This window comes from Neoarius graeffei, chromosome 28 (assembly GCF_027579695.1).
Source record: "Neoarius graeffei isolate fNeoGra1 chromosome 28, fNeoGra1.pri, whole genome shotgun sequence".
NCBI lineage: Eukaryota > Metazoa > Chordata > Actinopteri > Siluriformes > Ariidae > Neoarius > Neoarius graeffei.
The window spans coordinates 39,751,437-39,766,595 of NC_083596.1; the positions used below are offsets into that span (position 1 = coordinate 39,751,437).

Sequence of the window (15,159 nt, forward strand, 5' to 3'; positions counted from 1 at the left end):
TCTGAAGTGCTTTCAGAAATATGATTCAGTATAATCTTGCCAAATAAACAGAACGTAGAAATTTTTCTTTTCTAGTAACGTTAGCTATCCAATATGATTTTGAGTTTGAAAAGAGTTTGCTAGCATGTCAGGTGGAGCTTCACTGACTAGCTAGCTTAACATTAAACCACCATGATGCACAGCGTGCATTCATTTTGTGAATTCACATTTCTGTCTTTGGTAACTGCGTTAGGTTTTGTAAGCGTTGTGGCAATAATACAACCATGCGTTGACAGAAAATTTACTTTTAATACTTAAGTATTTTTAAAAGCAAGTACTTCAGTACTTTAACTTAAGTAAAAATTTGGCTGTACAACTTTCACTTGTATTGGAGTAACATTTGACCAGTGGGATCTGTACTTTGACTTAAATAATGAAGTTGGGTACTTCGTCCACCCCTGGGTATGGGGAATCCATTAGTGACACCATTTTCATGATTGAAGGAAAAGGAAACAAGCTATGGTCAAGGTAAAAGGAAAAAAACAAACAACCACACACCAAAAATTGGCCTAAATTACAGTTTCACAGAAAACATGAGAAAAACAGAATAACCCTACGTCAAACATGAAATCGGGAGACCTATGCACATAATTTAGGAGAGTTTAAGAAAGCAAGCATTTGATTAATATAAAGAAATTGTATTTTCAATCATACGGTTATGATCAATGGAACGTTAACTTAAAGCGAAAAATACAAAACAAAACTTATTTTAGTAGGCAGCAATATCTTGAGAGCCTAAACGTTTAACAGCCAACAATATAACTTTTAACATCACATTATTACTGTTTATGTGTCACGAACATGAAGAGTAACACAATAATAATGCCGTAATACCGACAGCCATCTTGGATCGGTAATTTTCAGGCTGTTTGCCCCGGATAGCGATTTTGGCACACGTCCCAAGTTATTCCTGGGGGTCAAATTAGCCTCTAACAGTTGAGTTATCCTCTCCTAAATTATGTGCATACAGTCAAGCCGGAAAGTCTGCACACCCCTTTCACTTTCTCCACGTTTTATTACGTTACGACTTACTCTACAATAGATTGAGTTCATTTTTTGTCACAAAATTCTATACAAAATAGCCCGTAATAAAGTGAAAGTAGGTTTTTAGAAAATATGCAATGTTATTTTACTGACAAAAATAGGTTATTTAGGGGTTACATATCTGGACACACCCTTAGCCTAATACTTGGTTGATGCACCTTTGGCAGCAATTACAGCTTCAAGGCGTCTTGGGAAAGAAGATACGAGCTTGGCACACTTGTTTCTGGACGTTTTTGCCCATTCCTCTTGGCATATCCTTACAAGCTTCATCAGGTTGGATGGGGAGCGTCGCTACACAGCCATTTTCAGCTCTTTCCACAGATGTTCAATTGGATTCATGTCTGGGCTCTGCCCGGGCCACTCAAGGACATTCACAGACTTTCTCCGAAGCCACTCCTTTGTTCTCTTGGCTGTGTGCTTCGGGTTGTTGTTATATAAACCTTCGCCCCTGTCTGAGGTCCAGAGCGCTCTGGAGCAGGTTTTCTTCAAGGATCTTGGTGTACTTAGCTGCATTCATCCTCCCCTCTATCAGGACTAGTCGCTCTGTTCCCGCTGCTGAAAAACATCCCTACATCATGATGCTGCCACCACCATGCTTCACTGTAGGGGTGGCATTAGCAAGGTGATGAGCGGTGCCTGGTTTCCTCCACACGTGACGCTTGGTATTCAGGCCAAAATGTTCAATTTTGGTTTCATCAGAGCAGAGAATTTTGTTTCTCATGGTTTGAGAATCCTCTAGATGCCTTTTGGCCAACTTCAAGCAGGCCGTCATGTGCTTTTTACTAAGGAGTGGCTTCCATCTGACCACTCTACCATAAAGGCCTGATTTGTGGAGTGCTGCCTGGATGGTTGATCTGAAAGGTTCTCCCATCTCCACAAGGATACTCTGGAGCTGTCAGAGAGCGACCCTCGGGTTCCTGCTCACCTCCCTGGCCAAGGCCCGTCTTCCCCGTTCGCTCAGTTTGGCCGGGCAGCCAGGTCTAGGAAGATTCTTGGTGGTTCCAAACTTCTTCCATTTACGAATGATGGTGGCCACGGTGCTCTTTGGGACCTGTAAAGCTGCAGCAATTTTTCTGCACCCTTCTCCAGATCTATGCCTTGACACAATCCTGTTTCTGAGGTCTGCAGATAATTCCTTTGACCCCATGGCTTGGAGTTTGCTCTGACATGCACTGTCAACTGTGGGACCTTATATAGGCAGGTGCTGGCAATCCCCAATCATGTCCAATGAATTGAATTTACCACAGGTGGACTCCAATTAAGTTGTAGAAACATCTCAAGCAGTATTGGTGGAAACAAAATGCACCTCAGCTCACTTTTGGGTGTCATATCAAAGGATGTGCACACTTGTACGTATGATATTTTACATTTTGATTTTTAATAAATTAGCACGAATGTCTAAAAACCTGTTTTCACTTTGTCATTATGGGCTATTTTGTTTGGAATTTTGTGACAAAAAATGAACTCACTCTATTGTAGAATAAGTCTGTAACATAATAAAAGGTGAGGAAGGTGAAAGGGGTGTGCAGGCTTTCCGGCTTGACTGTACGTGTCTAAGCCAGGTCCTGGACTATATGACAGAAATATATGTTTGGCATGCTTGAAACTGGAACAGGCAGGCTGTTCTGACTGCTACTTGTTTTGGTTGAGGTTTATCATCGCTCGCCCATTCTGCTCTCTGCTTAATGAAGTTGATGTTGACCGGTAATGTCTTCCTTCTTTTCATAGGACTATGGTTCTAACAGATGATATAATGGTATCTCTTCTTTCATACAGCAGTGTAGTCTAACCCAGTGATGTAAATGCTTTACGTTTGTCCTACAATAAACTGAGAAACATCTCTGAACAGCTGTGTCTGCGTCAGTGCCCGTTTGCTCCCAAATCGATCCGTGAGGCAGAATCTCTTAGGCGGCAAAGGTCTACATTCCTAGATCATACTTTGTGAATTTAACCTCCTTCGGTACAGCCAGATCAAAACGTAATACTATACGTATGTGGTCTGCACATGCTGTGGGTCCGAGTAGTAAAAATAATACAAAAAAGGAGGGGGGGGGAACCCACCTAACAAAACTCAAGAATTATTTTATCAGTTGTGAGCTGGATCTAATGTGTTGGGAGTTTCAAATTGTTCGGTTTAGTGAGTTTCTATGACTGGAATTATGAAACCAAGTTATATACGGCAAATCATTTTCACCACTGGGGAAAATTACACAGGAAGGTATAGATTTGTAAGGATACTTCAAAAAGTTCTCGGCCTCACTCAGAAAACTTCACAGGAGAAAGATAGTTCTTGCGTTATTTTTCAGCATAGTCTCCTTTAATTTCAGTGCACTTGGGCCACCGATGTTCAGGCTTCACTATCCCTTCACAGAAGGTGGCCACGTTCTTCAGCCTCCAGATCCTCCTCAACAGCATGGATGACCTCATCATCACTCTGAAAACGGTGACCATGCAAGTGGGATTTCAGTTTGGGAAACAGAAGATAGGTGGGTGAGTAAGGTGTATGGGGCAACAGTTCAAAGCCACATTTGGCTGCTTCTGCCCTTGCGTGGATGGCGCGTTGTCCTGGAGCAACATCATGCCAGCTTGAAGCTTTCTTTCTTCTCCTTTTGTCTTTGATGGCTTCTTTCATTTGAGTTTTTGTGGACGGTGATGTAAAGCTTTATAGTATACAGTTACATCCCTTGTTTCCGGGTGAGGCCGAGAACTTTTTGGAGTACCCTCGTATAATATGGCCATAACATACTGTGAAAAATGTTGTGCAGTCTCACACACAGACACACATTTAACATGCAGCATTTCTTTCAGTTCCCAGAATGAAAATACAATCTACCGTCATTATACATGCAATTTGTTTGTTTTACAAACAAGACACAATACTTGGATTAAAAATTAAAAATTAGTTTAAAAAAACAAAACAAAAAAACCACTTCAACAGCTATCAGCTCAAAAAAATCCCTTGAAGATGAAATCACTTTTCTCTCTGTTGAGCTCAGACAGACACACACACTGATGCTTTATTAGCACTCCAGCAGTAATTAGTCTCTCGGTAAGTCTCATCAGTGCTCATTATTTGAACTGAACCTAATACATCCCCTACTGTGCAAGAACTGCAGCGATCCTTTCGCACTTGCTTTGGTGCATGACGAAGTCCATCCTGAAAAATGGGAGGAATATGAAACTTTATGGCCCAGATGCTCGTTTCCAAACCACCACCATGTTCTTGTCAGTCAGGGCAACCAAATAATGAAGCTCGGGATCCATGGCGACACTGTTGATGGACGGTCCATCGATTGGGCCTGCTCCGCTTCGCACTGGTGAGGGCCACTCCAGCACCTGAAACGACATCCTCGTTCAGAACGTAATCATGCAAAGTGTACACAGTTGTGGTCAGAAGTTTACAGTGACATGTCATCTTGGATATGAATGTCATGGCAATATTTAGGCTTTCAGTAATTTCTTTGAACTGTTCCTTTTCTGTGGCAGAATGTACAGCATACATCTCATTATATCTAGCCGCTTTGCAAGATTCACCTTGACCAAACACTTTTGTTTACCATGAACAAGCTTCTGGCAGAATTCTGGTTGGATATTTCATGACTCTTCATGGTAAAATTGGTATAGTTCAATTAAATTTATTTTTCTGGGGGCATGGACTCGACTTACAAACACAATCCATATATTTTCAATAGGGTTGAAATCAGGACTTGTTTTAAGCTTAATGTTAGCCTGCTTTATCCTCCACAACCAGTTCTGATGCGTGTTTGGGTTCACTGTCCTGTTGTAAGTCCCAAGTTGTGTTCAGGTTTCTGATGGTTTATGCTGAAAAATTCTGAGGTAGTCCTCCTTCTTCATTACTCCATCCACTTTGTGCAATGAACCAGTTCCACTGGCAGCAAAACAGCCCCAGAGCATGATGATCCTACCACCACCACCAGCTGGTACAGTGTCCCTCTGTACATGGTGGTCATTGTGGCCAAACAATTCAATCTTTGTCTCATCTGACCATACAGCTATCCTCCAGAAGGCTTTTTCTTGTCAGCTTCAAACTTTAGTTAAGCTTGAAGGTGTCAATTTTGGAGCAGGGGTTATTTCTTGGATAGCAGCCTCTTAGTCCATGGTGATCTGAACTGTAGACAGTCAAGTTTATTTGTATAGCGCTTTTAACAATAAACATTCTCGCAAAGCAGCTTTACAGAATTTGAACGACTTAAAACATGAGCTAATTTTATCTCTGATCCATCAGGCTTCCAGTTCATGGCAGGGCTGAGCCATGGTGGTTCCCAGGTTGTTCCTGACCATCCAAACCAATTTCCTTTCAGCTGAGGGTGACAGTTTGGGTTTTCTTGAAGCAAAGTGGCTTGGCGAAGTGACTACACCTCACAATAACTTGGATACAATTGTTTGAGCTGACCTTGGAATTTGCAGTTGTTTAGAAATGGCTCCAAGAGACGTTCCAGAGTTGTGTATATCTGCGATCCTCTTTCTCAGATCTGCACTGAGCTCCTTGGACTTTCCCATTTTACTGTGTTGGTCAGTCCAATGAGTGCTGTAAACAAACCCTTTTTATGATGGCACAGAGAAGCTACCAGCTGTAGTCAATCATGATCACTAACAGGAAGTTGAGAGACCTTGGCTTTGGCAAGATAAGAGACGTTTTGGAAGTTTCAGCACCTCTGAATTAATAATCGAAGTGAGCGTATGTATATTTTGACCCTGTGTTGATTTCAGAAAACCCAAAGAAAATTAAAACTTGTGCACCAAATTCTAGTGTGTTTTTTTAAATTAAAGATGTATGCTGTACAATCATTCTGCCACAGAAAAAGAACAGTTCAAAGAAATTACTGAAAGCCCAAATATTGCCATGACATTCATATCCAAGATGACATTCATGTCACTGTATGTAAACTTCTGACCACAACTGTATACAAGAATGTTATTCATGTTATTCCCTGGATTCATACGCTCATTCACACCAGGGCAAATCTACATACCGGCATGTTTGTAGGAAGTAGCTTAAAAAAAAAAACCTTGTAAAGAAACATTGAAGAACATGACAAACTTGACATGGGAACAGGAGCTAAAAGAGTGAAACCAGGAACCATGGCGACTGTGACTGTGCCAACTGACACATTATCTTGAGATCCTTTGACGGATTAGTAGGCGAGGTTTACAAGCACGACCGTTGATCCTATTACATAAGTAGTGACATTTGCTACAGGGTAATCTGTGCGACGAATTAGAACCATAGATCACTGGGTGCCCAAAACTCTCTCTCTCTCTCTGTCTCTCTCTCATGGAAGAACCACATAGTGCTGATACAAGATTAAACCACTCTTCTTTCCTATTAGCAGCCATATACAGTGCCTCGTCATAATTAACCAATATCTCTTTTAGGTCTCTCTTAATTACATCCTTCCATCTTAAAATTTTTGACGCCCAATTCTTCTCCTGCTGTGACGGCGCCATTTACCAGATGACCAAACCACGTCAGTCGCTTTCTTCTAAGGTGGGTGACAAGTGGAACTTGCTTAGTCCTTCTCCATTTGTCACTCAGTCTCTCTCTCTCATTCATATATATATATATATATATATATATATGGGTCCATCTCAGAAACTGGTCTCTCATTTGGGACATTATGGTCAAAAAAATAAATTTTCTAATTTTACTTTTTTTTTGCATTTACCTAACACTCAATGTTTCTTTTGTCATGTTTAATAAGAATAAAGATAGCATCTTGCTTTATCTGGCCTCCACTGTGGAAAATATTTTTGATTACAATTCAAATGCTTTTGTAAAATTGATTTCCATATGGGCGGCACAGTGGTGTAGTGGTTAGCGCTGTCGCCTCACAGCAAGAAGGTCCTGGGTTCGAACCCTGGGTCCGGCGAGGGCCTTTCTGTGTGGAGTTTGCATGTTTTCCCCGTGTCCGCGTGGGTTTCCTCCGGGTGCTCCGGTTTCCCCCACAGTCCAAAGACATGCAGGTTAGGTTAACTGGTGACTCTAAATTGAGCGTAGGTGTGAATGTGAGTGTGAATGGTTGTCTGTGTCTATGTGTCAGCCCTGTGATGACCTGGCGACTTGTCCAGGGTGTACCCCGCCTTTCACCCGTAGTCAGCTGGGATAGGCTCCAGCTTGCCTGCGACCCTGTAGAAGGATAAAGCGGCTAGAGATAATGAGATGAGAGATGAGATGAGATGATTTCCATATAAAATAACTACAACATGAAGAATTAAAGCCCCTCCTTCACAGATGAGTGAAAATATTGAATAAATTTCCTCTTTTTCATTGCTTGGGTTAAAAATACCAAGTTATGATGACTGAATTGATTATTTCACTTAAATATGAATACTATGATACATTTTGGGGATTTGATATGGCGAAATAGGACACGATGGAAAAATCAAGAACACACCGGAAAGATGAGAATAACGGCGGTGGTAAAAGAACAGCGACTGTACCGGCTGAAGGTCGCGCGGGTCTCTGCTGCGGCGCGCGAGCAACGGGACATCACTACCGCACCGGACGGAGCACGAGGCGGGGGCGGGGCAAAATGACTGGCCATAGATTCTATCAAAAGTTCGATCTAAATTGACCGTGGTTGCAAAATATTGGCCAAAAATACGCAAACACTACGAAATATGAAAGCAAGATGAAAAAGAAACATTCTATTGCTTTATACTGCAAGACTAAAACAAAATAAAACTCTCAACTCACTTTTTCAGTGATAACGTCCGAACAGATCACCGGCGTAACAGAAAGACCGCAAACGCAAGCACGATCAACTTCTAACAGTTGGAGTGGAAAATTCCATTCTACACATGCAAATTGTTAATGTGTGTCCTTCCCCGCACACAAATAACACGCTACGGTAAAAAATACACCACAACTCATTTTATTGCTCAGAAATTCATACAAGACCAGCTACCATCGTAACATATTCTGGAAGAAACATATTCTATACCCAACTTTCAGCTTTCGTTTTAAAAAACAAAATCGCAGATTTATAACTCAATTTTTATATGACGTAGTGATTTTAAGTTACTACTTTTGGTGAGGTAGTGACCTTGACCCTGAGGCTTTCCGTTTAGATCAAAACACACGATCGTATTGGTTTTGGGTCTGCAGAAAATGGAGTTACAACGGTGATCAATTATTTCGCATGATGTTTTATTACGGTTATGATTATTCTGCGAGCGCACCAATCCTTAGGTGGATAAAGTTGCGACTTAAAATACACTTTGTGATAACTGTAGACTTTTCAGTGGACTACAACCTTTTTAAGGGAATGCGATGTCGTCAACCGTTTATCATGTCCCAGATCAAGCCGCCATTTTTCCACAAATTTGCAGAATTTTTGCCAAATTCTGAAGAGTATTCACATCAAAGATTTAGTTTTATCTGTATTATTTCTTTCATCATTTTATTTCAAATTAAAACCAACATCACCATTCAAAACCGTATAGTTTATTGACTGTGAGTATATTTAGTGGGGGACCCCCACAGTACCCAGTTTCTGAGACAGACCCATACACACACACTTGCTTCTCATCCGTTATGATGATGATCCATGCCTCAGGTCCGTACAACAGTGTTGACATTACTACTGCTTGAAATATTCTGGTCTTGGATTTTAAACTGACGGACTTGTTTCATCAAAGGCTCCATTTTATTGTAAGCATCAGCTGCCTTCCCTGTCCGACTGTCCACCTCCAAAGTTAATTCCCCGTTAAAACTTACTGTGCTTCCAAGATATACAAATCTATCCACATTCTCCAATATGTTATTATCACCTATCATTATACCAAGTGGCATTTTTTTCTCGTCCAATTGACGTAACTTTTGTCTTCTTGGGGTTTAGCATGTTTTTCTTCTATTTGACTGGTGGAATACTGAAGCCTTTCTTGTGTTTCACCTATGATGGCGATATTGTCAGCATAGTCCAAGCCTGACAATCTCTGTTGTGGGTATCTTGAACTTCTCCTTTCGACAGCATTCTTCATCACTCAATCTATAAGTACAGTTGTGGTCAGAAGTTTACATACAGTGACATGAATGTCATGGCAATATTTGGGCTTTCAGTAATTTCTTTGAACTGTTCTTTTTCTGTGGCAGAATGATTGTACAGCATACGTCTTTAATTAAAAAAAACCACACACTAGAATTTGGTACAAGTTTTAATTTCCTTTGGGTTTTCTGAAATCAACACAGGGTCAAAAATATACATACGCTCACTTCGATTATTAATTCAGAGCTGCTGAAACTTCCAAAACGTCTCTTATCTTGCCAAAGCCGAGGTCTCTTAACTTCCTGTTAGTGATCATGATTGACTACAGCTGGTAGCTTCTCTGTGCCATCATAAAAAGGGTTTGTTTACAGCACTCATTGGACTGACCAACACAGTAAAATGGGAAAGTCCAAGGAGCTCAGTGCAGATCTGAGAAAGAGGATCGCAGATATACACAACTCTGGAACGTCTCTTGGAGCCATTTCTAAACAACTGCAAATTCCAAGGTCAGCTCAAACAATTGTATCCAAGTTATTGTGAGGTGTAGTCACTTTGCCAAGCCACTTTGCTTCAAGAAAACCCAAACTGTCACCCTCAGCTGAAAGGAAGTTGGTTTGGATGGTCAGGAACAACCTGGGAACCACCATGGCTCAGCCCTGCCATGAACTGGAAGCCTGATGGATCACTGTCTACAGTTCAGATCACCATGGACTAAGAGGCTGCTATCCAAGACATAACCCCCTGCTCCAAAATTGGCACCTTCAAGCTTAACTCAAGTTTGAAGCTGACCACACAGACAAAGAAAAAGCCTTCTGGAGGATAGCTGTATGGTCAGATGAGACAAAGATTGAGTTGTTTGACCACAATGACCACCATGTACAGAGGGACACTGTACCAGCTGGTGGTGGTGGTAGGATCATCATACTCTGGGGCTGTTTTGCTGCCAGTGCAACTGGTTCATTGCACAAAGTGGATGGAGTAATGAAGAAGGAGGACTACCTCAGAATTCTTCAGCATAAACCATCAGAAACTTGAACACGACTTGGGACTTACAACAGGACAGTGAACCCAAACACGCATCAGAACTGGTTGTGGAGGATAAAGCAGGCTAACATTAAGCTTAAATATATGGACCGTGTATTAAATATAATACATTAAATATATGGACCGTGCTTATAAGTCGAGTCCATGCCAAGAAAAAAAAAATTTAATTGAACTCTACCAATTCTACCATGAAAAGTTGTGAAATATCCAACCAGAATTCTGCCAGAAGCTTGTTCATGGTAAACAAAAATGTTTGGTCAAGGTGAATCTTACGAAGAGACATTTTACCCAAATATTAGGTGTGCTGTATGTATAACTTTGACCCTGTGCTGATTTCAGAAAACCAAAGAAAATTAAAACTTGTGCACCAAATGAAAGTGTTTTTTTAAAGATGTATGTTGTACAGTCATTCATTCTGAAAGCCCAAATATTGCCATGACATTCATATCCAAGATGACATTTATATCACTGTATGTAAACTTCTGACCACAACTGTATGTCAAAAAGGAACGGTGACCATATACACCCTTGCCTAACACCAGCTGTTACTGGGAACCATTTTGTTGTTTCACCAACATTCTGAATCAAAATATGTACTTCTAATGATCTTTTCCGGTATCCATATGCACCGAATACTTTCCAAAGTGAGTTGCGATGAAGTACACGGTCAAATGCTGCTTAAAAAAAAAAAAAGTCAACAAAATTGATTTTTAATGCTAGTTGCATTTCCAGACATTTCTCGGTTATTTGTCTTAAGGCAAAGCACTGGTCTGTGCATGAGCTTCCTGGTCTAAATCCTGCTCGGTTCTCACACTGATCTATTGCCTGAGAACCATCCATACCGGACGACCACTTTTCACTTTCCGGTAAACGTACTTATAGAGATCTTGCAGTCACGTGACCGGAAAGTACATAACCGCCATCGTGTCGGTCAAAAACACCGCTGAATACTGCTGCACTCGTGTACAGAATGGATCGATTTCAACCGACGGACTACACGGCTCATTTTTCTAATGAACAGATAACTAGATATATGTCTAAAATAAACGATCTACAGATTTGTGGCCCTTATGGCTTTCCGGACGGAGTTTTCACGACCGGATTTTGAACTGCCAGCGGAATACCCGGACGTGTATGATTACCTCATCAACTTTCTCTCGCTGTTCAGTGGTGAAGCACTGCGTGCTTATAAATCTCTGCACAGTTATCTTTACAGAAATTCAGGATTTGTCAGCGACTCAGATGTGGCATCTTGTAAACAAGAAAATGATCCTCACTGGATGGGTAAGTCACTTAAGTATTGAGTATAGCACTGACCAGCCGATTATAGAATAAGGTAATTCCAAATCGTCCGTGTTGTTTACATGGATCTGGCGTTGGAGAGGTACAGGCTTGGCAGTGGAGATTTGAGTGGCTGTTTTCTGAGCTTAGTCAACAGGCCGGCTCTGCCTGTAGCCTCGCTTTTGCTTCGGCTCCCGGCGCCGCCTCCTTCCCTTTGTTTCTGATAACAATCCACGGAGACCCCGCTGGTCTCGCAATCTGGTCTCGTCCGGAATGTTTTTGGTTTTTTTTCTCGTCCGGAATGTTGTGCATGCGATGGAAATCGCTACAAACCGTCATTTTCTGCTGGAAACCAATGTCCAGTAAGTCCATACGGTTGTAGTGGATATTGAAGTCCGGTACAGACGAACAACACGCAAAAATACACACAAAAAACATAAAAACCGTGCATAGGTAGGGAGAGCTTGTAGCCGCAGCCGTTGTAGTAGAATTGTATATAGTAGGGTTTTCCAGAAGAAAAGGTAGAAGTAAAAGCAGAAGTAGAAGGCGGAATATGGCGTTTGACCGACACGATGGCGTCTGTCACAGTCTGGATCGGCTGTGACGTCACATGCAAGATCTCTATAGGAGTGAGACACTCCTTTAATAACAGCTCTGTTGGTAAGTTAGTGCAGTACTTGTACCTCTGTTGCAGGAACTGCTTTTCCACTCTTGAAGTTGGCCTTCGTGAGGTCTGTGATATGATACGTCCAGAGTCGCCCTTTCTCATCTCCACAAACCACATAGCCAAAACCTGTCGAGAGCCAAATACAACACTTCAGACAGACAGACATTTGAGAAACGGCCAACAAGGATATCTAAAAGCTATCCAATGGGCTGTCAAATCTGTAAGAATTGCGCAAAAACGTATTCGAATAGTAATTTGTAGAAGTGCGACGATTCAGTTTTCACACGATTCGCATTTTTTGTCCTCCATTTTTTAACTGATGCAAATCATTGTCCATATTCTGTTAACGGTCAGCCTAGAAATGTGGTGCAATAACAAACAAACAAACAAACCAGTCATGTTGCCTTTGTAGTCTTTATTCAGACTCCAGTCACTCCATTGACTTTGAACGGAACTATGAATGGATTTCCAGTCATTTTTAGCACATTTTAATTTTCAAATCGCAGAATGCTAAGAAACAAAAAAGCAATGGAAAAAAAAAAGTCATGACTTTTGTCTCAATCTTTTAAAACACAAAAATACAGTCAGATTCAACTCGTTGACATTTAGACGCGGATGCTTCGCGAAACTTCGCTTTCGCATCCATCTCAACTGTTGGATGGTGCCGCCGAATACGATCCTGCATGTTAGTGGTACTGCCACGATGAGGAACCTTAGACTCGCACAACTTACAGCACTTGTTTTCTGTCACGAGATTGTAAGAAATGGCGCCAAACTGGGCTGCTGGTAGCTTCAGGAATTGCGAATTGTCCGCCATGTTGTTCACAAATCAATGTTTGATCTTGCAAGATTGCTATAGCAACCACAAACATGGCTGCACCCGTGTACAGCTCCGGATACCGAATTTTTAATATCGAAATTATACCGTCTGTCGAAATTTGTTATACAGGGGTATTGTTAGTGAATCGTCCAGGGATCGTGATTCATTACATTTTAATCAATTTTTTGAATCGCGGATCGAAAGCTCGGGGATCAATTAATCGTCACGCCTTTAATAATGCTGTACTGACGCGCAGGGTGAACGAGAACAGAGGCGATCGCGAAATTTAATACTGTATTGTTCAGTTTTTCATTTCACCCATAATCGCTGTGCACACTTTATCGGCCGGTAAAACGAAAGCTGTGACTCGGCCACATTAATATTCGTAGAAAACCGTTAAATATTCCTTTTTTAAGAATATAGACATGGCTCACAACAACCCTTTATGGTATACTGTGCATACACTGCAAAAACGACAACATTTTTTGTTAAATACTATAGAATCTGAGCGATGCCGACCAGGGCAGGTGTTTAGAGACAGGTACAGAATGTCGGTGTTGGACCACTGCAGTTCAGCCAGGATCACAGCAGGCACCTCCTTTTTCCTTCCCTGGCGCAGCGCCCTCGTACCGCTCCAGCTCCACAAGTAGATCGAGCCCTGCATGTGGCTCTTAGATGCTGCGAGGGAGGAGAGATATTAGTACGAGATAGTAGTGGGGATGGTACAACAGCAACAAACCGTCGTTTCCTCACCGGCCTTTTTCCTCCCTTCACTTTCAAGTTAAAGAAAAAGAAAAAAAAAAAGTGTCACGGTACAGAAAAACTGCAACAAAACCTGACTTTCCTGTTGAGTTTCCCGGCTTTACTGTTACAAAGCAGCGCTACAGGTGACTCCTTTCAAAAACGCTAAATACAGTAAAAGTCTCCTGACAATTTCCTGTTTCTCGTCTTTGATTCTGCCAAGTCTACGATAGCCAGGGATGTGATTTGGGGCTGGTGAAATTATCTGAAAATTTTAGCCGGGGGTCTGGGGGCCGCAGGCCCCCAGCTGGTCCAGGGCAGCACCCTGGTGGGGGGACAAGGGGGGGAAGCCCCCCGAAGCTCCTGGGTTTTGGGGTTTTCTGACTTAAAAATTGTACTAAAATGGCAAGCAAACACACAAGAAAAAAACTTGTCATGATTAACAAATTCAAGCCAATTTAATGGTCAACATGCAACTCTGACACACACACTCTCGCTCACTCTCTCTCTGACTCGCGCGCGCACGCACTCTCTCGCTCGCTCTCTCGCGCTCTCTCACTCGCACACACTCACTCTCACTCGCACACTCTCACTCGCACACTCTCACTCGCACACACACTCTCTCTCACTCGCACACACACTCTCTCTCACTCGCACACACACTCTCTCTCACTCGCACACACTCTCTCTCACTCGCACACACTCTCTCTCACTCGCACACACTCTCTCTCACTCGCACACACTCTCTCTCACTCGCACACACTCTCTCTCACTCGCACACACTCTCTCTCACTCGCACACACTCTCTCTCACTCGCACACACTCTCTCTCACTCGCACACACTCTCTCTCTCTCGCACACACTCTCTCTCTCTCGCACACACACACTCTCTCTCGCACACACACACTCTCTCTCGCACACACACACTCTCTCTCGCACACACACACTCTCTCTCGCACACACACTCTCTCACTCGCACACACTCTCTCTCACTCGCACACACTCTCTCTCACTCGCACACACTCTCTCTCACTCGCACACACTCTCTCTCACTCGCACACACTCTCTCTCACTCGCACACACTCTCTCTCACTCGCACACACTCTCTCTCACTCGCACACACTCTCTCTCACTCGCACACACTCTCTCTCACTCGCACACACTCTCTCTCACTCGCACACACTCTCTCTCACTCGCACACACTCTCTCTCACTCGCACACACTCTCTCTCACTCGCACACACTCTCTCTCACTCGCACACACTCTCTCTCACTCGCACACACTCTCTCTCACTCGCACACACTCTCTCTCACTCGCACACACTCTCTCTCACTCGCACACACTCTCTCTCACTCGCACACACTCACTCTCACACACTCACTCTCACTCGCACACACTCTCTCTCACTCGCACACACACACTCTCTCACTCGCACACACTCTCTCTCTCACTCGCACACACTCTCTCTCACTCGCACACACTCTCTCTCACTCGCACACACTCTCTCTCACTCG

The 15,159-nt window shown here is 42.6% G+C and overlaps 1 protein-coding gene across 2 annotated transcripts in view; it reads right to left on the reverse strand.

The window, feature by feature from the left end:
- Positions 1 to 1,104: 1,104 nt before the first annotated feature.
- The window catches only part of lrwd1 (leucine-rich repeats and WD repeat domain containing 1), a 46,772-nt gene continuing 32,717 nt past the window's right edge, over positions 1,105 to 15,159 (reverse strand). For both annotated transcript variants that reach the window (XM_060913441.1, XM_060913442.1), the window contains 3 exons: positions 13,424 to 13,582; positions 12,101 to 12,210; positions 1,105 to 4,419 (listed from right to left, as the gene is read on the reverse strand). In XM_060913441.1, the coding sequence (XP_060769424.1) occupies positions 4,267 to 4,419; positions 12,101 to 12,210; positions 13,424 to 13,582 (422 nt within the window). In that variant the 3' untranslated portion in view covers positions 1,105 to 4,266. The remainder of the gene's footprint in view (positions 4,420 to 12,100; positions 12,211 to 13,423; positions 13,583 to 15,159) is intronic.